Source organism: Danaus plexippus, chromosome 12, assembly GCF_018135715.1.
Source record: "Danaus plexippus chromosome 12, MEX_DaPlex, whole genome shotgun sequence".
Classification (NCBI taxonomy): Eukaryota; Metazoa; Arthropoda; class Insecta; order Lepidoptera; family Nymphalidae; genus Danaus; species Danaus plexippus.
The window spans coordinates 5,299,783-5,326,906 of NC_083545.1; the positions used below are offsets into that span (position 1 = coordinate 5,299,783).

Consider the following 27,124-nt stretch of genomic DNA (forward strand, 5'->3'; position numbering starts at 1 on the left):
GCACGCCCCTATTTGACATCACACTTACACTATCTGTGTGCACTCACACAAATGCAAAGCTCACTGCTCAGGTTACGCCTCACGCTCTATAAACAACTTGACGTAAACGTAAACCTAGACATCACTGTCATTATTTTAAAATACAACTTTTCATACATTCAAGGTTAAACAAGGAAATTAAATTATAAATCTTCACTTTCTTATTATATTTAAAAAAGCAATTGACACAATTTTTTTATAAATTTAATTCTTTATTATTATCTGATTGAGGTGCCTATCTTACGTGCGGTTTAGATAATATTATGTGAACCACATTTTCCATTTTTCAGAATAGTATCCAAGATAAATAAACCATATATAATGTTTATTAATATGTTTGTCTGTACTCTATATCAAACAAATCATGTCTCTCAAATAAATAAAACACTTAAAAGCAAGTGCCTATCTCACTTGATAAATGCCAATTTTTCGGTACTGATATGATTTAAAACCGTTTCTTAAATCTTATCTTTAGTTAATTTAAGTAAATCATTCAGGTTAAACTATTTTATTTGGTATTTCTGTTCTCACCGTAGCATAGATTTTTCTACAAATATTAAACTACATAATTACTTATTATTATTTTACTTTTACTAGACTGTTACCGCTACATTTCTTAAGACAACGAACCCATATCAAATACTTATATGTACTCACAGATTTGAAATAAAAAAACCAGTCAAGACTTGTACTTTTATTGTATTAAGTATACATTGTTAAATGCATGTATCGTATTTTCGGAAGATGAATATGATAGCACATTTTTAAGATATTGGGGAGTTGGAAATTTTTCAAATTTTATTCCTTCTTCTTTCTTGGTCTCATGCAACATACAGCGCTTGTGTCCAACATATTGTAATTGGCGTCTCCTTTAATACGAGACTCTGTGAACTTGGCATGGGTGTCAGGGGCTAAGGCATATGCTTTAACAGCAGGTGAATCCCTCATGGCTGCCATGTATGTTATCTGGAAATATCCCGATAGAAAATATTAATATGATACAAATAATTTATATAATTGATGATACAACCAATAGGCTCTACCACCTATTGGTGACTTTTCTTATAAGTATTGCTTATAGACTTACAAGAATCTCATATTTTGATTTATCAATGGCAAATTCCTGTTGTCCTAGAATTGGAAGAGCTTCAAACCTCTCCAAGAATGGCCAAATGGTATAATCAACGAGCCCAGGTTCATCTCCATTTAAGAATTTAGTTCCCCGAGACTCAATCTCCTTTTGCAGGAGATCTAGTCCTTTGTGAAAGTTTTCAACCATGCTTGGTTCAACAGCTTGAGGATTGAATGCGGCAGTGTAGTATGCGGATTGTGCCTAGTATTAATGGAATAGAATTAAAAAACAAGTGAAAAAATACTAGAATCTTATATGAGGATGTTATATTAATTCTCACCCCAGCAAACATTTCAACAAGCAATTTATCTTGAGCTCTTCTTAATGGGTCTGAATTTTGGAGTGGTATTTCAGGATACTTCTCGTCAAGATAGACATTGATAACATTACTGTCAAAAATGGCTTTACCTTCCTCATACTCCAAGGCTGGTACTGCTCCTACATAAACACAAAAATTATATATCAGCCTTTATAGTTTAAATGCAATCATGAGGAAAATGATGTTAAAATATAACATAGTCAATGTATGTGAATTAATTCAAGGTAACTAGATTGTATATTTCTTGTAATACGTAACTTACCTTTTGGGTTGAATTGGAAAATCCATTCCGGCTTGTGATCTAAATTTATAAAAACTAAATCATATTGAAGTTTTTTTGCATTTAAACAAAGAATGCTTCTTTCGGCGTAGGGACAAAATCTCATTGCGAATAACCTCAATTTTCCGGTAAATGGTGGCAGTGAATCACCTGGAAAAAAAAGACAATAACAATTACGATGTATTGTTCGTGAAGAAAATAGCAAATACAAATTTAACATTATATTTACCGCTTTGTAAATGTTTTTCCGACATTTTACTTGAATTAAAATAATTGATAAACAAATGAACGAGACCTTTAATATTTGAAAGCAGTATTAAGTTCCAACTTCAAGAGTTGAGAGAAAATGTCAAAGAGTATACTGTAGAAATGTGAGTTGTCAATTGTGACTTAGTGATTGAGTGAGTGAGTGAGTGAGTTGTCAATTGTGACTGAGTGAAACCGATATATTTGTTTGCGTAAGAGTATGCCGGTCACTGATAGTAAATCACAATTTTGTACGAATTAAATATGTTGAACCATCGCAATGGACCGAGATATTCTGTCTTGCCCTTTTTGACAGTCTCCAATTAAAGGACAGCTGAATATGCTGAAGCTCGATTTTTTTTTGCATCCTATGTCCGACTAATGCATAACATTCGCCGGCAACTCAACATTTCAAACGCTTGTAGGCGTTTTGTGATGTCATGCTTTAAGAATCATGATCGCTTTCGTTCCGTTCATTTTCAATCTCATTGTAGTAACTTATTTATTGTACTTATTGAAGGGGAAAACTAAGAGTAAAAAGTTTATTTTGTTTCTAGTGTTTATATTATATTTGTTACTGTTTTCAAATTATAATCCAAATCATTACGAGTAAACAAAATTTGATATATCTACATTAAGATCTCGTGTTTAAATACTTCTAGAAAGAAATCTCAAGTTATCTTAGCTCATTTATATTCCGCAATGGTCTATTCTGTAGATTATAAATTTCAGCTGCACCTCCTCGATATAAGATACCATAATACATCCTGTATATATGTTTATATGCGTTAATAAAATTATTTAAAGAAGCATGTAAAGCCGTATTAAATGACGACTTTGTATAAAATTTAATTTCAAAGGTAAGGCATTTATTTCGGCCTTACCTTTTTGTACTAAATGATACATTTTTAATGCATCCAGAAGTTTTTTTTGATATTTTACAAAGTAAATTTTAATGTAAAAAATTTTTGTTAAATTGTTAGTACCGCCCCACCTTGACGCTGCGCGCTACGAGTGCGTTACTCTAAACAATACAGTAAACATAGACATTCGGCATCTTGAAGGTTATTAGTAGAAAATAAAACTAGAATTTCGTTTAAAAATAATATATTAAACTATTTTAGTACACAACCCAAAATTTCATGCGTCAGAAACATCCAGCATTTGATTCAACGAGGATAAAAATATATAATATATATACATATATCACATGATCATGTCACATTGTCATGTTAAGGTACATCTTTTTGTCATTCATAAGATCCTATCACAAATAGCGAAACACAATGTTTTTGCATCGAGGAGATTCACTGGTAGATTATATACAAATATTTTATAATGTTGCCACTTTAAATATTTCAAGTTTTTAAAACTTAACACAGCATAAACGACGATAGAGTGCATATAAATAGTAACAATGGAAATAAAGCTTTGTAACTTCAACATTAAGGCTTATTTTCATTAGTGTAGGCCAATAAATTTAATATATTTTAAAATAAGCTTTTATTCGAGTGAGGTGAAATTTTAAAACAATGTGAAAATTGGGAGCACGAAGAGCACCAGGGAATAGTTAGTGGATCTAAGAGTTCAACTTATAACTATGCTATATATAACTATATAAATATTTTGTACTGAACTAAAATTAATAATAAAGCTGTTATTATTGCCGGTTTTAAACTAATAAGGAATGTTGTGAGTAAGTACATACGCCTATTTACTATGATTTAAAAAAAATATAGCTATATAGCTCAAATTCTTTAAGCTGTATTGGTAGATTTCCATAAATTTAATAAATATATTTAATGTTAATGAAAAATGGATGGAATATGTAAAACAATAAAGTAAAAAGTACGAAGCGTTCAATCAATATAGCACATCACATACAACAAGGAAGATTTTTTTATTAAGTTAAAATTAAAAATAAATGACACCTATATGTTAATTATATGAGAAATAATCTTAATAATTTCATTGTCATCACAAAATATACTATGATATATTTATAAACAGTAGAAATTTGCTGAAGATAAAAAATATATATTTTTAACAATATTTACTATAAAATAATTGTATCTGTGATCAGTGATCAGCCTGTTTTGGTGATAGAACATTGATTTCGGAAGCTTTGGTACTAAACAGTAGGAGAAGTATATAGAGTATAACATTCTATCCAGTGTAACAAGAGCTGTGCTTGTCAGAAGAGTTATGAACAATCAATAGTCCAATAAGATATTAATATTGAAAATAATGTTTCTTAAGTAACTAATTTGATACTATCTGTTTTACATGAAATGGTTTAATACCAGGTAGTGTCTTTTTTATTTTTAATTAAAACCTTCGGCACAGAGGAAAGCCATAATAAATGAGGTAAATTGAGTAAAACCTTTTTGACCTTAAAGGGTATTAAAAAAATGTCTGGTCCAACCGGCCTCGGGTTTTGATTTAAAATATATGAAAAAAATAATTTCTTCTACTGCCACTTTTTTTTTAAATCTCAGCTGCCTCTCGCACATGTCACTGTAATGCAGCCTGCGAGTACAAAAGATGTTACTAAGTTTTCTTTCTAAATATATTTGGAAGGTTTATGTTGGTTTTGGATTGCTGGAAGATCTGAGTGACTCTTCTGCCAACTTCCTGCGCTGTATGAAGGTTGCTGGACCGAGGGGAACTGTCTACAGCCTCAGTACCGGCCACGTGGAGAAGGGCTTCTATTGCTGGCTTGTATTGGGCCATAGAAGGTGATTGGACGATTTCCTCTAATTTCCTGTTACAGAGGAGTTTTTGAACTTAGTTTTTAACCGCAAGTATAGCCATGAATTTGTCGGGTTAAGTTTCATCTCAGAATAGTGTCTGATGAGATAATCAACACAATATTTTAATAAGACAACCATCACTTTGGAAAGGACGCCAACTTTAATTACCTTTGAAATTATGGCTCTGGATAATGATTTTATCTAACGCTATTAAAATTTTAACGCTATTAAAATCATATTTTGTTGTCGACACAGTATTCATTTTACTAGCTCCGACTATAAAATATTTTAGCTGATAATATACAATCGACATTCTGGCATACACCAAACGTCTTCAACGTTAACAGTAGAGGAATAAACCCCGGTTTTTGGTTGGGAAGAAGCTTAAAAGATCCCTGATAGCAGTTAAATGTGCAACCGTATTCCATTATTAGATTCTAGTAGGACGCTGAACACTCTAAACCTTGGCTCTTTATCAGCTCGAACACAAGAAGTGATTAAGCTGTCATACTCCTAATTTAGGGGACATGATTGTAATGAAGTTATTGCTAATATCTAATAATTTAAAAAAAGCTTCGCTCATGTCTACTTGTCTGTGTACCTGAGAGCTGGTAGTAGTGCTGGGTGCTGGGGACAGTGATGCGACGCTAACTGAAGCGCCGGTGCCAGAGACGACATCACTTCACTATCGACCACAGACACGCTCATAGACAACGAGCACAGCACCGACACCGCTGTGTACAAGAAAAATGTGAGAAAACATCGCGTTCGGCAGCTTCAATACTTTATGACTGGAAATGTAAAGTAGAGCAAAAGAGGTTACTGTTATTATACACCAGTCTTTGGTCAATACACCAGATAGTTAAATTTTTTATGTGTGAAAAGCATTATTTTTTATAAATTTTGTTTGTATGGAGGATAAATTTTAATTCACAACTATATAGTTCTAGACTTTTGGTGTTATAACCACACTGTTACCTTTTTCGCAAACTGTTTGTCCGTCTGTTGGTAGTAACAGCATAGCGAGTGCCTCGGCTGCGCGCGCTGACTCCCTGCCGACCAGCGGTCTCCGTACGACCTCCTCGAAGGCCGGCCAGCAGTTTTTTGAGCAGGACAACCCTCGACTCACACACGACCTTGAAACGCTGCCCCACGACGTTATCGCCGCCTCGCGGACAGATCTGGAATTAATCGTTTTATAAACACTTTAGCATTAGATCAGTGGATTTAGTAGAGAAATTGAAATTTTCTGACAAGTATATATTTTTTATACATTGTTTGTAGTATGTATACTTGGTAATCATTAAATTAATTGGATAGATTTTAGTCACAGACTTAATATATCTATTTAAAGTGACAAATGTATGGTTCAGCGAACATGAGCTATGGAAATTCCATTACTAAGTGGGCGTCATATTAAGGAAACTGATGTTACAATGAGGAGGAAGTTTCATGAAGTTAGCGAGTTAGAGTTTCATGTGGGCTGAAGGTCACGCAAGCCTAGTAGAAGCCTAGTTGAAAACTTATCTCCCGACTCGTTCCACTTATATATATCTACCCGCAAATATTATATTAACTGGAGATAACGCAGATTGGCCTAATCTCTCATCCTGCATGAACAAACCTCTAATAACCGTTTCCATACTCACACGTCATCATCATAGAGCAGTGCGATGACGGCCGGCAACAGTTGGTTGTGGATACAGTCCTCGTTGACATCCGTCGTGTTTACAAACTCCGTTATAAGGTTAGCTATGAACATCCGTATAGTACTGCCGCTTGATGAGTCACAACTGCTCGCTGCAACTAAGCATACAAGAAATGATTTAGTTAACGCTAACTAAAGTTTTTTAAATCATAGGACTTTAGTTAATTAGGCCTTAATTAGGCCCTTAGTGAAAACCCAAGGAAATATTCTATTTCTTTTCTTTAATACATCAAAACGTTGTTGAGTTTAGGTATACATACATTAATTTCTTTGAACTTAAACACAATGCCAACGTAACAAGATAATTTATGAAAATAGATCGAGTTTAATGTTGATTTTGGTTATACTATTGTTTTTTATGTTTATAATCAAATTGATATTTATTAAGTAAAATTTATTAAAGGAATGAGACATTGATATCATGAAGGATATGTGCACTGATACGTGGTGATGATCAGCTTCTATTTATTATTTACTTACATTCTCGTAAATGATGTATGAAGGTGTTGAGTGTGCTCGGCCTCTGCTGAGACAACCATTTCAAGGGAATCGATAATATTTTTGGTGGCAAACCCCTTATACTGCTATACATAGTCCATCTAGAAAATTAAATTTTTAATATCATATCAGATTACACAGAAACACAATTTCATGCAACAAAAAACTCAACTTACTTCTGTAAGAACTCTGCTTGTTGATCGACACTTTCTACTTCAATCAAAACAGTCGCCAGGTATATGCCCACAACGACCATACTGTCCACACTAATGGCGTGTAATTTCTCTAATTTATTCTCTAAATCCAATATAATCTCAGTAAACACGCCGCTGAGTACAGCAGCCGTGAAGTCATGTCCGAACTTATCAACATATGCATGGAATAATGTTATAAGTGTTTCATACACCGCCGGATGGTTCAACGCTTTGTATTTAATTCCTATATCTAAAATTTGTTTTGTACTGAAAAATAAAAGTAGTTTAGAAACACACAATTACTGATTTTTAATGTCGTTAGCAACTGATAAGAAGCTGTTCTAATTATATTTAAATTTACATAGACAGGATTTAGATGTGATCTTACTGGAAATGGATATTATTGTATGGGAACTAATAGTTCAATATATTTAACAATTGTTATATAATTTAATATAATTTAGAAAATAAAAAAAAAAATGTGCTGATTTCTTCATTCTACACAATTAAATAATCATTTAGATACGCGAGTAACACTGAAAATGTTTAGAGCTGGCCAGTTAGAAACAGAGCAAATGAAAACTTTTTTAAATTTCAATTTTAGAACTCTTTAGTGACCTAATGTGGTTGGTGTATTGCATTTATTTGACATTTGTTTTTGTGAATTGGCGGCAAATCTAAAACTCATAAAAGTGTGCCTAACGCGAGAAAATTTCCGGTCAATGGTTTATTATGACCTTCGTTGTGGGTTTACTCAACAACAAAGCTATAGCAGGCTGCGATTAGTATTTCTTAATGAAGCCAGGAAGCCCATGTCGTGCCACTATTTTCATTTGGTTAATGAGTTTAAGCGTGGACTTAGAAATCTGAATGAAGATCAGTGCTGTGCAAAGCATGATAGAGTGAGATAAGATAGTCATCTATCAGCAGATACGGGCAGGCCTAGGGATTGGTATGAGTCAAGTTCAAAAAATATTACACGAACATTCAGGCGTCAGGAAGGTGTGTGCCAGATGGTTTCCCCACACTTTAACCGACTGCCAGAAACACCTTCGCATGGACTGGTGTTGGAAATTGTTAGATAAGTTGAACAGCGATGACCCAAATGCCGTATTTGAAATCGGCACAGGTGATGAAAGCTGGATATATTGCTACGAACCGGAAATCAAGAGATAATCATAAGTCCACACGGTCACCACGAAAATGCCTCAGCGCACTCCGCAAAACGGACTCTTGAAGATTTGACTGGAGCAGGTGTCGAGATAATGAGTCATCCGCCATACAGTCCTGACCTGGCGATCTGCGACATTTATTTATTCCCAACAACTAAGGATAAAATTCGAGGTATTCGCTTTAAGAGGTCTGAAGATGCGATGAAAGCGTACGAAAATGCCATAGAAGAGACCCGTAAAGAAGAATAGGCCAACTGCTTTTCTCAGTGGTTGCAACTTATGCGACGATGTGTAGAGAGGAACAGAGATTACTTCAAAGAACAATAAAAGTACTAGCAAATTTCTACATTAACACGTTTTTCATTTTCTAAACATTTTAAGTGTTACCTAGGTACTAAAACAAATTTAATAATGTGTAATAATAAGTCAGTCAAATTTAATGAAGGCTAATTATAAGGTAGTAATATTGTCCAGCCTTGAGGAGATGAGAATATCATGATAGTTATCACTTACACATCAATGAACCAATTTAGTTCGGCCCATCTGGTATGGGGATCTTCCTTCAGCAGGCGGTTCATTGCCACACACAACACTCTATCAGAATCACTCATGTTATATACATCTATTTGATCACTCAACGGTACTTCGGACATGACAATATCACAATTCACATCCCTGACCAGTTGTACATTGGTCACGTACACCAGTTCGGAGGATGCCAACGACTGCAGAACCTCCAAATACATTATCATTGTCCTCCGTTCATTGTCTGAGCCAGATTTGTTCAAATTCGCTAGCACCTTGCTGAATAAATCCGTTGAGAATTTACCTAGAACATAATACTTAGATGAATCCCGTGACCATTATTATAACCACCTAGCCCTGGACACAGTTCCATCGATGCGGGATGTCAGTCCATATATTTAAATTTCCAATATAAAAGTATCGCAAGTAGTATAACATCAGCTGTCTGACAGTGACAGTAATAACAAAATAGTTTCAGCCATTCGCATCCATCCATAATCAAAAAGTGAAAAAAAATCTATTATTTTCTATTTCAGACCATCACTGTTTTTGGTGAATGCCGGTTTGATAAAATGTACCTCCCACTCACCAGATATGATGGCACTCCTCGCTAGGACAGGTACAAACACGTTCACTGTATCCTTAACTATCTTCTCGTCTTTATCTCTCAGGAAGTTAAACATGCAATCCTCCAACTGTCCATACTTGTGTTCCGCCACTGGACATATGAGGACGGCTGCTCTCAGCCCGACGTTTCTCACTTCTATTTCACTCGACTCGCTCATCAGCAGCACCAAACTCAGTAGCAGTGAGGTGCACAGCTCTATCGGCACATAAGGCGCTATTGCCAAGCAGATCTGACTGGCTAGAACTCTTCGTTCGGACGACCTTGAACCTAGCAGCTCAGCTATAGACGACAGAACCTCCCCACTACCGCCCCACTTCACCACGAGACGTGTTGCTGAAATATAAACAACGATATTATAAAAATTATTCACAGCAATGTCAGAAATCAGGTTTGTTGATATTTTATTTCCTAACTCTGCTAAAGTTTTAATTTATGTGTGTTTTCTAAATTATGAAAAAACTTAGCTTACTTTTTGTACTTTTTCTTACACTTTTACTATAATTGCATCAGCATTAAAGGAACACTGAAGTGATAGTTGAATTTATAATTCTAATAGAAAATACCAAAACAAAATTGATCGATACGAGAAGAATTCGAACTGCGACTCCCCGAAAGATTGCATTGTAGTTTCTTTGCTAACTAAGCTATCGTGTCTTAAATAGAAATTCTTAATTAAGCCAATCATTACATCGACAGGGTGTTATCTATTCGTTTTACTCTTAACTTTCTCACAACATCCTGTTCATCTAGTCTTACCCAAGAATCATTTGGTATATCAGCTTAGACGATAGAAAGTTACTAATAAAAACGTATAAGTCACAAACTAATCCACACAACCTTCGCATATGATCTTCGCGTCCTCGGGATCAGGTTTCTTGTATAGTGTGAGAAGTGTATGCAGGAGTCTGGATCGCCTGGCGTCACCTGGAGATAGTAGGGCTGCTGCACCAGCTACCAGGGCTGCGGCCTCACCGCGACGAGACACTAAGGTATGGGGGAGCACCTGTATGGAGGGGCCTCATATGTACTACTGGTACTATTAGTGCGAATACGTAACTGATACTTCAATATAATAGATCGGATTATACCTATATAATTAATAATAATAATGTATTTCTTTACAAGCATCTATGAGCATGTGAATGTTTGTTATTCCACTTTAGATATACTGAACTGATTTTGATAAAACTTTCCAATACTGTAGATTACACGTCAGAGTAACATATGGGAGATAATTCGTCAATCCAATTCTTGTAATCATCACTAATTCAAACTAATTCAAAATTATCATTTAGGATGTTAAGTTTAATACTTATAATTTAATTTTCTATATTTATAAAACACATGTTGATTACCCTCGGCAGCGTGTCCGCGACAAGTGGTAATAATCCTGACAGTGTGATTGTCTTCTCACTATTAACGAGATCCAAAAGTAAATCATTGTTTATTGGACCGTTTGTACCTAACGCCTCGTTACACCAACCCATTATCATATCCTTCAGGGCACTCGGTATACCACTGAAATTTAATATATAAAACAATTATTAAAAATATATTATTAATAACAGTAATAAGAATTTTGATAATTATATTATGTATTCAGTAATTTTAATATATAGGCAACCCTAGTAGTAACATAAGAATCTCTCTACATACATCATCCGACAAGAATGCAGTGAAATATGCAATAATTTTGCTCTTAATTAGTGCAGACCTGGCTTTATGTCTGTTTATTCTTTAAATGGGTTGCAAGTACAAGAGAACCTACATGCTTTAGTGTAGAAATATGTGGAACACAATTGTATTGGCAAATTTATATTATAGAGAAATATTGAGCCACTACATATTTTTATACATGCTACAGAGACAAAACTCTAATGTATATTATTTATAATAAGAAAGAATATTTGTATTGGATAGTAACAGTATTCATATGAAATGAAGAAATTATACAGAGATCAGGATATTTTCACCATCATTTTTATACTAAATAAAGATTCAGACAATATGGTATAGTTAGGAACAATATAAAATGTCTATTACCTGTCGATCCACATTTCTTTGTTATTGTCTACAGTATTATATTCATAGTGAACCCTGGTCCATTCGCCAGCATCGTTGATGCTGAGAGTTTCATCCAATGTGGTAACACTGGCTCGTCTCGGCGATCCTCGGACACTGTCCAATACAGCCGGCTCAAACGAACTGGTGTTTGAACCGTCCTTCTTTGACCTTAGAATTAATAAAATAAATCTATTAAGATGAAAAAATATCTAGCCTAAGCCTTAATTCATATTAAAGAATGTTAAACAAATAGTTTAATATAATAGTATCTAGCGATTGTGTAATACTTATTTTAAAATATGTATAGTTTTTTAATATATGAATATATAATAGAAGTGCTTCTCTAAAGTAATATCGGTCTTTATATCATATATATCGGATTAGCAATGAATATGCAACAGACAAGAAAAATATTTTGACATTTATTTATACACAGGCTGAGAAAATGATGTGACAGTAAATGGAAGTTTAATTATAAAAAATATTGTCACAACGAAAGTCCTTTCATAAATTTAACTGTTTGTCACATCAAAATTGCAAACTTGTTTATTTCATACGTAATAAAAATTTCGGCATCTCGTCTGCCCGTTATCACGGTTGCTGAAAAGTAACCGAAACGTCGGGAGTATGTAGTTTTTTTATAAAAATAAAGCACGCGCAGTATATCCGAATAATATTAGTTTCATTTAGATAATAATTTTCTGGTGGTGTTAGAATATTAACTTTTATATATTTTCTGTCTTAAGCTAAATAAAAGTACTTAAACAAAATTGCCTATTTTTAAAGATTTTTTTTTTAACATTTGCAACGTAATATTTCCCCAATAATGTATTACGCAAGCGTAGGCATGTACACCAAATACAGAATTAGATTACGTGCAAATCACATTTCAATTTAATGTCAGCACAACACGTAACCCGGCGACACACAGATCTAGTTATTCTGAATTTAGATGAACTACAGGTGAAAAAAAAAAATCTTCCGCAGTTGCATACATAGTTATATACGTAACTTGCATAATATGCATATGTTGATTTTTAATCTCTGTTATAAAAAATACCTATTGGTATTATAAACATCATCCGTATAGATGTATATATGTATTAATTTATTTATATTTCCGACAAATACGGTAAGGAATTTAACTACATTTTACAATGTTATAGCGCATATATAAAATAATTAATTTATTCCTGAATGTCAGGTCTCACAACACTAGGGCATAAAAAGATATTCTTATAATGAGCCATATCACACAGATGATAGGCATCTGATAGGTTGATATTTTCATACAGAATTAAAAAAACAGTTTGATAACCAAAAAGTATATAAAATATGTGACAGTTGGAACAGAAAAATCCCTTATGTATATATATATATATATATATAAGTAATACTTACATGCAATTATTCTTATCACCATAGATCATCTCAAATTGTTCAGGCGTAGCACTGTGAGTTGAATTACCGCTGCCATAATGGTTTTCCAAAGCCATGCACGTAATAGGTTTTATATCTTCTAAGTGATCTTTTAAATTCGAATTAATTTTTTCATCTGGTATTTGTAATTCCAGTGTTTTACTCTCCGACATCGGACTTGTTAGCGTGTTGAGACTAACAATGGCAGCATCATATAGTTTTTGGAAATTTAATTTTTCTGTTTCGAGAGCTATTATTTTTTGTTTCAATAGTTCTATTTCTTCCACCTGAATTAGAAGCTAAAGTGGTACAAGATTACACTTAAAAAAACATCACAATAGACATACATACACAGAATATATGTATATTAATATTATTTTATCACATAAAAGATTTAAACACAAATATTGGTATTTTTTACTATGCTAAGTAATATTTTGTTAGTAATTCATTCGTATGCATGTAAATGTTTCCATATTGTACTGATACCTACACAAGGTTACACACATGATAATAAATAATAATTAATGAATTGTTACAGGCTGGAAATACTTCAGAAAATTCTAAAATAGTATTTATTGAAAATTAATTTCTTTTAAAAGAAAGTTACAACAATGTGTATAAGATAAGAATTAAAACAGTATTATGGTTGTAATGTTAGTGAATGTTAGTCAAATCACCTCATGGCTCCAATCTGTTTCATGGTCTAAAGTCTGACAACTCACACACACATTTTCATCCAAATCCGTTTGGCATTCACTGTCTATGCATGAGAAATCTGTGTATGTTGCAACATCTGCCTTCGGTACACTTAAGCTGCGTGTACTTCCCCAGAATAGAGACATAAGGTTTGCAGGTCGGGGAATATTTAAACCTACATCATCCCAATCCTCAAATTCCTAAACAATAATTCACTATTATTAATATTCTTCTTTTAAAATACATTACACATGAAAAGGTAGATTAAGTAGAGTACAGGTACCTGATCTGGATTTTCATCAGAAAATGTAATGCTCGTTAGTTTATAATTGTGAAGAAGAAGATATTCATTTATAAGAAAATTGAGAGCTTTTTTCTCATGTGGTTTAAGTGTCCTTTGACTATCGATTTCAGAATTGTTCTTGTCAAGAGGTGATTCATCTGGCAATAAATATAATTAATAATATAAATGGTTGCATGTGAAATAGTGAACTGTACATAGAAAGTTATGAACTTCTTTAGTAGGTATTGGTTCAATTTATAATAATATTTAAATAAAAATTACCAGCAAACTGTGTTAGGTTAGCTCGTAAAGAGTTTATTGTTTCCCTAGCTTTTCTAAGTTCAAATTCTAAAACAGCAACATCACAACCACTACCAGCTCGATCGCCACCTCCGTCCTCAGAATACCTTGCTGTATCCAGCGAATCCAATGTCGCTAAACTTGGAGTTCGATCTAAAGGAAATTAAAATGAGCATTAAGTAAATCATATTACTCTGTACACATAACTATAGATAACAGTAACACTTACTAATAGTTCCCATTTCTGACGCGCGTGAAACATGTTGTTCGAAATTTCCAGGATTTGAAAAGAATTCTCTCAGCTGAGGTAACTCTTTTCCACTTTCCACAAGTTCCGTATGAAGTTCTAGGGCAGTTAAAAATAAGTTATCCTTAAGCAACTTAGTAGCGATATCTTCATATGTAAGATGTGGTGCCGCGACGAAAGAACTCTCTTCTACATCTTTATACGGATTCATCTTTTATGATTATGAAACGGAAGAAGGTAAGTATAATAAGTATTTGTGTATTGGAGATTTCACATCCTCAGTCATTTGTTCGCAGAGCGATTAATGAACTCCAATCATTTCAATTAAAACAATTGTATCATCTCTCACATCACATTGTATTAAAAATAAAATATTTATTTTGAAAATAAAAAACTATTTTTCTTGTCACTCTGAAAAGTCATAATCAAATGACATTACAGATACAGCCTCACCTAAACATTAACAAGTTCAATAGGTATAACTACCTAATACCTGTGACTTATCTCTGACTTTTAAGATTTTAAATGTCTGAAAAGGCGAAAAAAGTACACGAGGTAAACTTAAAATAAATGTAAATCATATTATTAGAAAAAGTATCAATGTCAAATATTAAAATATCAATGAAGATTGTTCTTTTTCATTTCTCTCTTTTATATTATTGATAATTAGGATATTATTATTATTAATCGTAGTCACCTCTTTCCCTAAATTTTTTTAATATAAAAGTTTATTATTGAAATATCAGTAACGAATGTTACCAAATGTAATTTTTTGTTAAATATTTTCAACAAATATGCCTTTTTTGTATTTTACATTTATGCTTGAAGTAGGAAAGTTTGTCAATAAGAATAAACCAATGTGATGGCGGTTTGTGAAACCACCTTATTGTTATTACGCAGGATGTAGGAGATATTTTAATGTCAATGACATTTGACCGTTGACGGTTGGATATAATATGTGAACTGCTAAGACAACCGTCTTGAATCATAATGTAAATATTGTTTTGTTGTGTTATATTATTAATATGAAATGTTACTGTTGCAATTTTAGCTGATAATAAAGTAAAATAGAAACTTAATTTTAGTAATATTAAAATAGTGAAAATGGGTGACGTTTATTTTGATTTAAAAAGGAAACTTGAAGATCTAGGATATACTAATACATTGTCATTGGATTCGGTGCCTTTAGTTCAATGTATTGTTGCTGATTTACTACAAACTACCCGTAGCTTACAACATTATATGGATTTATCCAAAGAGGCCCTAATGCAACGAGATGCTCTTATGATTGAAGCCGAACCCTATAAATGTGATAATATTAAATTAATACAGGAAAACAATCAATTACATAAAGAAATTATGCTTGTTAAAGAGGAGCATCTAAAAATAACAAAAGAAAGCCGACGTAAAATCAAAAATCTTACTGATGAATTATCAAAAAAGGAAGCATTGATAAGTAAATTACAACATGATATAAGAGATCTCAGTTTAAGAGGGTTATGTGCGGAAACACAGAGCAGCCGTAATAAGAGCAAAAGAAAAGATGGAGGTGACTGTTTAACATCCAAAGTTTGCATATGTCATGATACAAACACTTATGAAAAAGATGCCATGGAAAAGAATAGAACTATACAGTCACTGGAGGAAAAACTAGCTGAGTATAGTGACGAAATAACTCTTCTTCAAAACCAAGTTGAACAGAGAGATAATGAAATAGTTAGACTGAGTATACTTTTAGATGGAGGCAGACCTGTTACAGCTGTGAGTAAAGACTTTTACAATGAACAACCTAACATTAAACTACAAAATCTAACAAAGCAAATGAAAGAATTGGAGAGAGCCAACGAATCACTGAAGAAAGAAGTAGCTAGTAGTCTTGAGAAACAACACGAAGCTATGCTCCGTGCTCTGTCTCTAGCAGATAAGAATAAAAAGCTTCAAGAGGAAGTGCAGCAAGTGGATAAATTAGCATTAAAACTTGAAGATGACTGTAATAAAAGATTAGCGTCCATGATGAATGAGATGAATTTCCTGCAAACAAGATTAGATGGTTTGAGTATGAAAAATTCAGAATTAGAAAAGGAGGCATCACAGAGATATTCAAAAGATAGTTCCACCCATACCCAAAAACTCCAAGAGAACTTAGCCGCTGCTTTGATGGAGAAAGAGGTTCTACATAAAGAAATTAAAGATCTAGTAGATCTCAATAAGAGCTTACAAGAAAAAATTGTGTCACTAACAGAGGTCAATAGAAACTTTAATAGCAATGTTACACCAGAAATTGTTAAAGACACTCCCCATCTAGTGAAGGAAGAATTAAAAGAATTATTACAAGAAGAAAGAAGGAAATATGAAACTTATATTGTAAGTCTTGAAGAAAAATTATCTGAAACCATAAATCTTTTCAACAAACATGCCTCTAGAGAAAAGGATTTAATTCCAGCATCGTCGAGCTTGTCTTGCGATAACAGCTTCATAAGAGATCTACATAACAAATTATGTAAAAGCGAGCAACAGATTCTAATGTTGAAGAAGGAAAATGACGAATTACAGACAAAAATATATAACACAGAAGAGGGTAGCAAACATAATTATAAAGACATAATAAAACAATTGAATGACGAAAATACAGAGCTATCAAAAGAAAATATATCTCTCAGTAGACAAGTTAGTCAATACAAGTCTCTGAACACTAATGATAGGGGTGATTACTGTAGGAAAGATTTACAAAAACTTAATGAAAAAATTGACGATATGTCGAGAGAAATCCAGGTGTTAAAGAAAGATAAACAGGAATACCACATGAGGTACAAGGAAGCCATGGAGCTGGCTGATAAGTTAAAAAGAGATTTAGCATATAAGGTCAAAGAAATGGAACATTTAGAAGAAGAAAATTGTTCATACAAAATGAGCCATAGGACCGGACAAGCGTCTGCCGATCATTTAAAAGAAGAGTGTAATTATTTAAGAGAGCAGATGAAAAAGATGCAATCTGATTACATCAAAGAGAAGACATTAGCAAACCAAATAAAAAATATACAACTCGAAACGGAAAGAAGCAGTGCGGAGGCACATAACGAATTATTGTCACTACAAAAGAAACTCAGCTTACTGAAAGACAGCAACGAAACTTTGGAAAATAAATGCAGAGATTTACAGTCTGAAATTATAAAACTGAGAAATGACAATATGAATTTATTAGATAATATCAAATTAATAGATAAAGAAAGGGACAAACTAGTCATTGAGTTAGATCAGAAAACTGAAAATATAAGTGTTTTAGAACAGAAACTTAATTCACAGTCATATGAGTTAAGTAAACTCGAAAATGAATTGAGTGACGCAAAGAGAAAACTTAATATGAACAAAGTAAGCGAACACAAAGTAGTGGACTATGAATCACAAATAACTTTCCTTAATGGTGAAATATTAAGGCTGACACAGCAGCTGGATACATCGGTGATGGAAAATAAACATTTACAAAATAGTTTAGCCGATGCTAATGGACATTTGAAAATAACGAGAATTGAACTAGAAAAATCTAAAAAGGACGTCGACGGCCTCAAACAGCAATTGCAACATTACGTAGCTGAAATTAGAAGAATTGAGGAGCTTTTATCTCAAAAGGAAGCCGAAAGATCAGATATGTTAGAACACTTTGCTAGTTTATCTGTCGAAGCTAACATTTTAGAAAACACAAATCACTCATTGGAGAGCGAGTCCGCGTCTAAATCAATGCAACTTCAGTCATATGTTAGTAAAATTCAAAATTTAGAAGAGAAACTTGTGGACAAAGAACACATTATTGACAGTCAGTCAGCTAGAATAGCAGCTATGACCTGCAAGATTAGTTCATTAGAAAATGAAATAAAACTGATGACAGAAGAGAAGAATATCCTGGAGCAAAATATTAGCTGCCTTAAACAAATGTGCAACAATCTACAAAGCAACAAGATGCCTAAAAGTGACGATAATTCAGAAATTAAGTTATATGAAAATAGAATACGAAATCTGTCTAGTGTTAAAACTCAATTGGAATCTGAGAAGGAGGACTTAAAGGAGAAGTTGCGGACAACCGAAAGATTACTATCCAACACGAGAAGGGAGTGCATAGAGTTGAAATTAGCTTTACAAGATGCTACGTCGGAAACAAAATCTCTTCAAGAACATGTCAGCAGACTTAGGACAGCGGATGACGAACAGGTAAATTATTTAAAGATTTTTAAAACATAAATATACACATAATGAAGTATTATCATATAGTTTGTGTTATACATTAATCATATCTTTTTTCAGAATGTATTAGCCACCGCCGAGTTGAATCTCAACCTGCCTTTAATGTTGGAAGAAACGATACACGAGCTCAGCCATGAAGACGAGTACAGTGATAGATGTAATTCAAACTTAAATAAAAGTTTCACAAAGTATACTCACAGCAGCACTTTATAGTCAGAATATTTTAGAATAACTTTTCTTATATCTTAAATAACTGACTTACTAGGTTATAGAACAAAACTTATCAATAAAATCATTGATAGTATTTTCTCTAATAAAGCATTTGTGTATATATTCATGTATAAAGTTACTATTCAAAATGTTATTTAAATTTAATATAAAAAAAATAATATTTTAAAATTGATTCCTGTCTCATTGTGAAATATGTACAAAGGAGTTTTAATTTATTACTTTAATGAAAAGATTGTAACCATTAATGGATTAATTTAAACAAAATTTTTATTTTGAATTTATATTTCAAAATGTCTATATATATGAAAACCGGACTTTTATTTATATTTACTCTGTAATTTAACTATATGATCAGTTTTTTTTTTTTACAAATACAATCTTCATAAAATAACAGAAACATTGCCAGTTTATAATTAATGCTGTTGACAATTATACATACTAAATTGATAAACAAAGCGAGAAATATTGCGACGGCAACCTCATGTACATTTATAAGTACTAAAATAAAAATTAACGAAAATACCACAGACATATACATTTTTCTATATAAGTTTTACAACTATTTACATCATTGCACTTACATTAAAGCTACATCTCATATAAATATATATATAGTTATTTATGACTTGAGTTTGTCGGTGGGTTTCAACTAAATCAGTGTGAATTGATGCCACAAATAATTTTGTATATATCATATTTATATAAAGAATTTTACATATGAAAATCAAATTATTGACTTATGAGGTACATAGCAAGTAAAACATGTATTGTTATAGGGTTAAAAATGTATAACAGACCATTATCTTTGATTTTATGCTTTTTACTTAGGCAACATAAAACTTTATAAGACATTCTTGTAATATATCTCATATGATCACCTCCTACCATGATATTTTCATCCTCTACTATGATATTTTAACCCCTACTATATTTACACCCTTTACCTTAATATTTCCCTCCCCTACCATGTTATTTTCACCCCCTACCATGATATTTACGTCCCCTACCATTATATTAGTATGTTGGAATGCAATGATGCCGGAAACAGGTACTTTAGAAATTAAGACCCAATCAAAATTTATTGATAGAAATTAAATCTTTTTCCAATATAAAAGCTATTAACTAATGATTTAAAAAAATATACAATACAATTATTATGGAAAACTTAAACACACTATGCATATGGTTATTCATTAAGTAACTTTAATACATTATATCATCTAATTATTAAGGCAATACACACTTATAATGCTTAAAACTTATGCTTTCAATGAGATATCATGCCACTTTTGACAGTGTTTCAATAATTCTAATGAGTATTTAGTGTAACACCTTATGTTATTATGCAAAGTCAGCACCATCCCTCAAAGATTACATTTTGTCTAAACACACTATTATAATTGACATTACTGCAGATTTGAACTAGCAAGTCCATATATATTATTTGTATAAAAACCAGCTAAGTTATTATTACAAGGTAGCTAAAATTCTAGTGAAGCCAATTCCAGCTCCTAGAATAGTCTGTCCTACACCCCATATCATGGCATGAATAGGAGGCATAGCTAGATTAGCGGCACGGTAAATAAACGCGATAGCAGCACTACTTGCAACACCAGAAGTCACTGGACACACTACACCCATTATTATTAGCAACACTGGAAAAAACTTTCCATATTTATGCTTCCTAAGAGTACCAAACGCGACAAGAGCCGCACAGGTGTGGACAACCACTGATGAACACAGAGACCACAGAAACACTGGGTACCACATCTCGCCAAAAGTATCTAAAGGATCGATAGGAGTCAATTTTAATATATTCACAAACGAATCAAATTCTGAGACTCGGAATTCAGACAACATGTCATACATGTTGCCCCATAAAACTTGATGCTTGCATGCATCGGGCTAGTTATAACTATAAAGTCTTTATAACAGAAAAAGAAACAACACTAAGGTCGTTTTCGAAATCGAAGGAATTCGATCGCACTTCTTTACATATATAAACTCACTTGCCCTTAAGTATTTTATAGTTTAAATTTTAATGATATGTATCGTTTTAAATTAATATTAAGGTTTTAATCGTTTAGCAGAATTCATTTTCTGAAATAAGTCTGTCAATTTCTGTTTGACAGCACACAGAAAATAGATTTAGAATCATCAACCATCTGTGAAAAGAACATAGATATTTTAAAAGGTTTTAATGTGCATCGTAGAGTATAACATCGGATTTTCATGTTTTTATGAAACATAAAAAATAAAGAAATTGTAATTCGTTACAAATTACAATAAATGGAAAAGTTAACATTGGCAAAGTATTTACAAATTCTGTGTGAATGAAGTCTCAGTCGAAAATAAAAATCAAGGAAATTATATGATAATGATTATTTTAACTCATGTATATTTATCAAAATGTCTATTTTATAAAATTATCTTTTATAATTCCCAGTTATTTCGTTTTATAACTATTACACTGAACACAAATTAAAATTGAATTTTTTTGGAAAATTTAGTAGAAAAAATGTTTTGTATATTGTAATGTAGGTTCATCATATATAATTTTATAAAAGTAGCAGCTTAAAATTAATCAATAATATATGTTGTGGCAACTTGATTATAAAATCCTGCGCTCCCCACTCTTCAAGAGTACAAACACCAATTTGAAGAATGACGTGAAGTTAGCAGAAGTATTGACTTCTGGGATACAGAAACGGTTAAAATTGTATATTTAATATTTATGAAGTTATTCTAGTTCGGCAATTGTGTAAAAATTGGCAACCTATCTACCATAACAATTGTAAAATAAGGTGAGGTATATTAAAATAATTGTGGTGCTTAGTAATTACACATAATAAAAAATACAGAGTGAAGTTAGTGCGCTTTTTTCCTGTCAAAGTTTATGGCAATTGTAGATCGAAATGCGAATGCCATGTTCAAGTTATAACCTATAATTTTGTGTTTTAAGGTGTATTGTGAAATTAATTACTCCATTTCTAGTTTTCTAATTGCAAAAACAAATTAAATATGGGGAAAGTGAGGTCCGCACCGGGTGCACCCCGGAAGCAGGGTTTCAATAAATCTGGTCATTCTATGAACCCTGAACGGCCTACAGAAGGACTTCAAGGGGTAGGAAAACCTCGAACAAAGGGAACTATAAAAAGGCTTCAAATGTATAGGAACTTCAAGGCCAAAAGAGATAAAACTGGCAAAATTCTAACTCCCGCACCATTTCAAGGTTGGCTTCCATCAGGCAGTCAAGCTCGTGTCGAACCAAACCAAAAGTGGTTTGGTAATTCGAGAGTGATATCACAGAATGCGTTACAGAAGTTCCAAGATGAGTTTGGAGCTGCTGTTAAAAATCCATACCAAGTTATAATGAAACCTACCAATTTACCAATTACGCTACTAAATGAAAAGGCTAAACATGCTAGAGTTCATCTGTTAGATACAGAAGGTTTTGACAAAACATTTGGTCCTAAAAAACAGAGGAAGAGGGTGAATTTGAAATTTAATGACCTTCAAACTTTATCAAAGGCTGTAGAGGAAAATACAGAAAAATATGATGAAACCAAGGATGTAGATCGGGTTCGTGATGATGATGGTGTCAGAGAGGGACAGAGAGAATGGATCTTTGGAGCTGGTATGAGTAGAAGAATTTGGAATGAACTGTACAAAGTAATAGATTCATCAGATGTTTTATTGCAAGTTCTGGATGCTAGAGACCCTATGGGCACCAGATGTCCGTATGTTGAAAAATTCCTCAGAGAGGAAAAACCACATAAACACTTGATTTTTATATTAAACAAAGTTGATTTAGTCCCAAATTGGGTAACACAAAGATGGGTTGCCATACTTAGTTCAGAATATCCTACGGTAGCTTTCCATGCCTCAATGACTCATCCATTTGGTAAAGGTTCACTTATCAATTTATTGCGCCAGTTTGCTAAACTACATATAGATAAAAAGCAAATCAGTGTTGGTCTGATTGGTTACCCAAATGTTGGAAAGTCATCTGTTATAAACACACTGAGAGCAAAGAAAGTGTGTAAAGTCGCCCCTATTGCAGGTGAAACTAAAGTATGGCAATACATAACATTGATGAGAAGAATTTATCTAATTGATTGTCCGGGTATTGTTTACCCATCAGCAGAAACTGATACTGAAAAAGTTCTTAAAGGTGTTGTAAGAGTTGAACTTGTACAAAACCCTGAAGATTATATTGAGGAAGTTCTGAAGAGAGTTAGGAAGGAGTATTTAATAAAAACATATAAAGTCGAAGGTTTTGAGACGGCAACAGAATTCTTAGAGAAACTTGCAGCTAGAACAGGTAAACTGTTGAAGAAAGGTGAACCTGATATAGCTCAGGTAGCAAAAATGGTGCTGAATGATTGGCAAAGAGGTAAACTTCCTTTTTATGTTGCTCCTGAAGGCTTTGAAGTTCCTTTGACCAAACAGCAAGAGATTGAACCAAAAGAATCACAAGAGAAGGTTCCAGAAGAAAAAGCGGAAGAAGCAGTTCAAGAGTCAGTTACAGAATCCAATGAATCCAAAGATGAGAATTCAGAAAAACCAAGTCTTACAGTAAACAAACTGGTGATAGCACAAGACTTTGCTAAAATAAGAGTAGGCCTGCAATTTGATAATGAAGATGATGTGAGGCCCCTTGAGGAAGTTTCGATTCCCGAAGAATTGAAAGGTATCGATGAACAGAATGACGACAGTGTAGTACAGGAGGAAGATAAAAAAGAGAACGGTGAAGACAATGATGATAGTGATTCAGATATAAGTAACTTTTACAGCGATAATGAGGATGTATGTAGTGATGTTGAAGATCACTTAACAAATGATCCTGAAACTGTAAAAGAAATTAAGAGGAAGAAATTAGAAGTAGCCAGTGGCACGTTCATAGTGGAAGAAGTGTCTAAAAAGAAGAGGAAGATAAATGAGGGTACAGAGGCACCGGTGAAAAATAAATTGACGGCCAAACAAAGACGAGCAGTCGAAAGAGCACACAAAAGAACGAAAACCGGGAGCAACTTCTATGAAGTATCAAACGTTAAGAACAGAAACAGAAATAGGAAGAAACCTGTTTAAATATTTGCCACACCTTTATGTATTTTAAGTTCAATAAAACAAACTTTTGTCAATGTGTTTCTATTAATGATCATGATTTAAAATGTTGTAACTATTATTGTAGTAAAGCTTACACAAGCTACTTATTCGTTTTTCTGAATAATGTTCCCCATTTATCTGGTTTAATTAGCCACATTTTACAAAAATTCAATGAATATTACTAATTAAGTAACAACTATCGAATCAGTAAATACAAGCTAAGCCACAGTGTTATTGAAGAAACCCTAGTAAATAAACATTACTTGCGATAATAATTATGGAAAATCAGACGTCATGTAGAAATATAAGTTGCTTTATTGTTTAATTTACATATAAATTTTTCAGATGTCTTCTGATAGTGAAAGCGATGAACTTTACGTGCCTGGAGAGAGTGAATTGAAACGCCAAACTGAGTTATCAGAAGAAGAATCTGGTAATGAATCAGAAGAACAGCCTGATGGAGAAGAAACACCTAAGTCTAAAAAGCGAAAGTCAAAACAGCCAGTGAGAGGCAGAAAGAAAATAAAGGCGAAAAGTATTACTGAGATTTCGAATGACGAACAAAATGAAAAAGATGACGAAAAGGATTCCCTTGATCCCGAGGAGATAAAAAAGAGAGAGGATGAGGTGTGGGCGAAGTTCTTAGGAAAACCCAAGGAAGATTTGCCGGCTAAGGAATCTAAAGAAATAAATGTCACAAAACCCGAAACAATATTGCCGCCTAAAAATAATATAAGTGTTAAGAATGATACAAAACAAGATGGCGAACGGGAGAAAAGAATATTTGAATTTGCAGGTGAAACTATTGTTGTTGAAAATAATGTAATAAAGGAGAAAATTAAAACTGAGGAGAAGGCACCAAAAGGTATACAGATATTTTTTGAATATAAATATATATATATTATGTTACTTGTACTTAAGTCCAGTGTATTTATCTCGTAGTAAGCAAATTCCAAAGCCCGTCTGGTAGTGGCAAAGGGCTTTCTAATATTCTGGGACAGCTGAATAAAAAGAACAAATTGTCAACTCTAGAGAAATCTAAACTTGATTGGAACACTTATAAAAGGGAAGAGGGCATAGAGGAGGAGATCACTAGTCATAATAAAGGAAAAGCCGGGTAAAAAAATAGATTTCTATTATAACACCCTTGTAACTAACATTATATGAATTCTATTAGATTGATTGTGTATGAAAACTATACTGCAGAGTGTTTTTGTTATATATGTTGGTATATAGGTGTAGAAATATAATCACAGTCACATATTACTTTTAACTTTTTTAATTTGTAGAATTTAAGTAAAAAAAAAGAGTTTTGAAATAAGAATTGATTCGTCTAAGAATATCTTATTAATTTTTTTTCATAAAATGTTGCCAGTTCCAAATAAACGTTAACATTTATTTCAGGTACTTGGACCGCCGTGACTTCTTAGAAAGGACTGACGTACGACAATATGAGATTGAGAGAGATCTACGTTTGAGTAGACGAAGCAAGCAATAGGCGAAATTTTGTCACAGGATAGTGCATCGATTTAAATTCCAACTTTACAAGCATTTACATATAGATATTGTTTTTTGTACTGACAATGCAGACCCACGAGGTTTCTAAACGTTAGATAAAGGCCTAGTAATGTTTGTCACATACTGATTTACATAACATTATAAGTGTAAATCAAAATTCAGAACAAACGAATATCCGGTCGGGTTGGAATGATAAAGAGTTAAAGTATTACCTAAGGCACAGTTGAAGATTAGCGTATTATTATTAAATTATGAATAAACGCAGTTCAGAAATAAAAAATACTCTGGTTTCATTTTAAATAATGCTGTTATCCCTTACAACTGGATTTTCTTTCCATTAATTGTCGAAAGTTTTTGTATCTTATATTCTTAACCTTAAATGTTGAGTATTATCACGCATATTTTTATTAGACGTCGTAATTTTAAAACGGTGTTAGTTTGCATTAACGAAACGCAATAACGGCTTTACCAAAATAATGTGCAATACACACAAACTGCTTGAAATGTAATGTAAAAAAAAATATGAGAATTTAGAGATTATTAAGTATTACAGACTATATTTAAATTAAAATTAAGATTATATTATATAGTCTTGTTCGTCCATTACCAGCTGGTGTCGAAAGTAAGTTTTCCACAAAAACACGGTCCTTTATTTTAAAAAAGGAAGCTTTTATATGTTATAAGAAATGGCACTTTGTTAGGTGCTAGTATTTAACAAAAAATTTAAATTCGTTCTTAAAATAACAATATTAAAATTATAAATTATATTGATATTTTAATAAATATGTTCCTTTGCAATGATCATCAAGAAATTATGTCAATTTTAGTCGTTTATTTAGTTAGGGTAATTTTTTGGTACCATTATTTTGTATCACCTCTGGCTATGGAGGGGCTAATTTTTAAAGTTATGTTTGCCAGGCGACTTTAACTGATGACCCATCGTAGTCAAAGATTGTATAATAATTAATTCTTGCCTTTTTTGTTTCACACACATTGTACATATACAAACAATTAGGACTTATGCCACGCGTCCCTATGACCTAATTAGAAAATTAGAAAGCCAGATCATTAGTCACATCTAAATGATTTTTTTAGTGGAGAGTATGTGTGCGTATATTGTTAGTTATTGACACTTTAATTTTCAGCGAAATATTAAATATTTACGATGTATTAAATTACAGACTAATACAATGAAAAATGTCGCATAAAAACTGGTCAAATAAACAGAGGGCGTCCTGTACAGAGGGTCAATGCACTTTAGACGAAAGAAATAACTTTACTGAAAAGGCTTTATCCAAGCTTTTCAAACAAATTTTGCTCATTAAACATAACGAAGCTTGTCCTTTTATATTATTTTACTAAACTAAATCATCAAGAAGTCTTACTAATTAAATGTTTCTTATTTTTTTATGTCTCGTATAAAAAGTTGTATTGATTATATTTATTTAGAGCAGCTTAGCTTAATATATTTATATAAAAGTTTTATACTAAACTTTAAATGACATAAAATTCCCACTGTATCTT

The 27,124-nt window shown here is 32.6% G+C and overlaps 6 protein-coding genes across 11 annotated transcripts; 3 read left to right on the plus strand and 3 right to left on the minus strand.

Annotated features, from left to right (window-relative positions):
- Nucleotides 1–718: 718 nt before the first annotated feature.
- LOC116772526 (pyrimidodiazepine synthase-like) lies at nucleotides 719–2,159 on the minus strand. The gene is made up of 5 exons (XM_032664743.2): nucleotides 2,000–2,159; nucleotides 1,753–1,920; nucleotides 1,452–1,609; nucleotides 1,127–1,372; nucleotides 719–1,005 (listed from the first exon to the last, which is right to left on the minus strand). The coding sequence occupies exons 1-5, from the start codon at nucleotides 2,022–2,024 to the stop codon at nucleotides 838–840; spliced, it is 765 nt and encodes a 254-aa protein (XP_032520634.1). The 5' UTR covers nucleotides 2,025–2,159; the 3' UTR covers nucleotides 719–837.
- Nucleotides 2,160–3,106: 947 nt separating this feature from the next.
- Nucleotides 3,107–14,971, minus strand: LOC116772337 (RAB11-binding protein RELCH-like). Of its 6 annotated transcripts, none has more exons than XM_061522425.1 (16): nucleotides 14,489–14,971; nucleotides 14,242–14,412; nucleotides 13,960–14,117; nucleotides 13,709–13,876; nucleotides 12,960–13,276; nucleotides 11,538–11,726; nucleotides 10,850–11,012; nucleotides 10,332–10,497; nucleotides 9,456–9,827; nucleotides 8,855–9,170; nucleotides 7,152–7,436; nucleotides 6,958–7,076; nucleotides 6,419–6,575; nucleotides 5,748–5,950; nucleotides 5,371–5,503; nucleotides 3,107–4,780 (listed from the first exon to the last, which is right to left on the minus strand). In XM_061522425.1, the coding sequence occupies exons 1-16, from the start codon at nucleotides 14,715–14,717 to the stop codon at nucleotides 4,567–4,569; spliced, it is 3,360 nt and encodes a 1,119-aa protein (XP_061378409.1). In that variant the 5' UTR covers nucleotides 14,718–14,971; the 3' UTR covers nucleotides 3,107–4,566. The 6 variants fall into 6 exon arrangements, with proteins under 6 accessions (XP_061378409.1, XP_061378408.1, XP_032520380.2 ...); XM_061522424.1 differs by having other exon boundaries at nucleotides 13,703–13,876; XM_032664489.2 differs by having other exon boundaries at nucleotides 13,658–13,876.
- Nucleotides 14,972–15,364: 393 nt separating this feature from the next.
- LOC116772521 (centrosomal protein of 135 kDa-like) lies at nucleotides 15,365–19,824 on the plus strand. Its single transcript, XM_032664738.2, has 2 exons — nucleotides 15,365–18,709; nucleotides 18,803–19,824. The coding sequence occupies exons 1-2, from the start codon at nucleotides 15,611–15,613 to the stop codon at nucleotides 18,953–18,955; spliced, it is 3,252 nt and encodes a 1,083-aa protein (XP_032520629.2). The 5' UTR covers nucleotides 15,365–15,610; the 3' UTR covers nucleotides 18,956–19,824.
- Nucleotides 19,825–19,945: 121 nt separating this feature from the next.
- On the minus strand, nucleotides 19,946–21,097 carry LOC116772690 (transmembrane protein 170A). Its single transcript, XM_032664954.2, has one exon. It carries the CDS (start codon nucleotides 20,840–20,842, stop codon nucleotides 20,444–20,446), a length of 399 nt encoding a protein of 132 aa, XP_032520845.1. The 5' UTR covers nucleotides 20,843–21,097; the 3' UTR covers nucleotides 19,946–20,443.
- Nucleotides 21,098–21,616: 519 nt separating this feature from the next.
- LOC116772670 (craniofacial development protein 1) lies at nucleotides 21,617–25,880 on the plus strand. Its single transcript, XM_061522257.1, has 4 exons — nucleotides 21,617–21,777; nucleotides 24,428–24,947; nucleotides 25,025–25,199; nucleotides 25,487–25,880. The coding sequence occupies exons 2-4, from the start codon at nucleotides 24,428–24,430 to the stop codon at nucleotides 25,578–25,580; spliced, it is 789 nt and encodes a 262-aa protein (XP_061378241.1). The 5' UTR covers nucleotides 21,617–21,777; the 3' UTR covers nucleotides 25,581–25,880.
- On the plus strand, nucleotides 21,861–24,117 carry LOC133319095 (nucleolar GTP-binding protein 2). The gene has a single exon (XM_061522256.1). The coding sequence runs from the start codon at nucleotides 21,995–21,997 to the stop codon at nucleotides 24,062–24,064; it is 2,070 nt and encodes a 689-aa protein (XP_061378240.1). The 5' UTR covers nucleotides 21,861–21,994; the 3' UTR covers nucleotides 24,065–24,117.
- Nucleotides 25,881–27,124: the final 1,244 nt, after the last annotated feature.

Excerpts from the sequence above, each read along its gene's own strand:
- LOC116772526 (XM_032664743.2), bottom strand. The coding sequence starts at position 2,024 with ATGTCGGAAAAACATTTACAAAGCG. Across the intron at positions 1,610-1,752 it reads TTTCCAATTCAACCCAAAAG|GAGCAGTACCAGCCTTGGAG; the intron begins GTAAGTTACGTA and ends GTGTTTATGTAG. Across the intron at positions 1,373-1,451 it reads TTGTTGAAATGTTTGCTGGG|GCACAATCCGCATACTACAC; the intron begins GTGAGAATTAAT and ends CATTAATACTAG.
- LOC116772337 (XM_032664489.2), bottom strand. The coding sequence starts at position 14,717 with ATGAATCCGTATAAAGATGTAGAAGAGAGTTCTTTCGTCGCGGCACCA. Across the intron at positions 7,077-7,151 it reads CAAGCAGAGTTCTTACAGAA|ATGGACTATGTATAGCAGTA; the intron begins GTAAGTTGAGTT and ends TTAATTTTCTAG. Across the intron at positions 5,504-5,747 it reads ACAAACAGTTTGCGAAAAAG|CGGTGTCGGTGCTGTGCTCG; the intron begins GTAACAGTGTGG and ends TCTTGTACACAG.
- LOC116772521 (XM_032664738.2), top strand. The coding sequence starts at position 15,611 with ATGGGTGACGTTTATTTTGATTTAAAAAGGAAACTTGAAGATCTAGGA. Across the intron at positions 18,710-18,802 it reads GGACAGCGGATGACGAACAG|AATGTATTAGCCACCGCCGA; the intron begins GTAAATTATTTA and ends ATCTTTTTTCAG.
- LOC116772690 (XM_032664954.2), bottom strand. The coding sequence starts at position 20,842 with ATGTATGACATGTTGTCTGAATTCCGAGTCTCAGAATTTGATTCGTTT.
- LOC133319095 (XM_061522256.1), top strand. The coding sequence starts at position 21,995 with ATGGGGAAAGTGAGGTCCGCACCGGGTGCACCCCGGAAGCAGGGTTTC.
- LOC116772670 (XM_061522257.1), top strand. The coding sequence starts at position 24,428 with ATGTCTTCTGATAGTGAAAGCGATGAACTTTACGTGCCTGGAGAGAGT. Across the intron at positions 24,948-25,024 it reads TGAGGAGAAGGCACCAAAAG|TAAGCAAATTCCAAAGCCCG; the intron begins GTATACAGATAT and ends TTTATCTCGTAG. Across the intron at positions 25,200-25,486 it reads CATAATAAAGGAAAAGCCGG|GTACTTGGACCGCCGTGACT; the intron begins GTAAAAAAATAG and ends CATTTATTTCAG.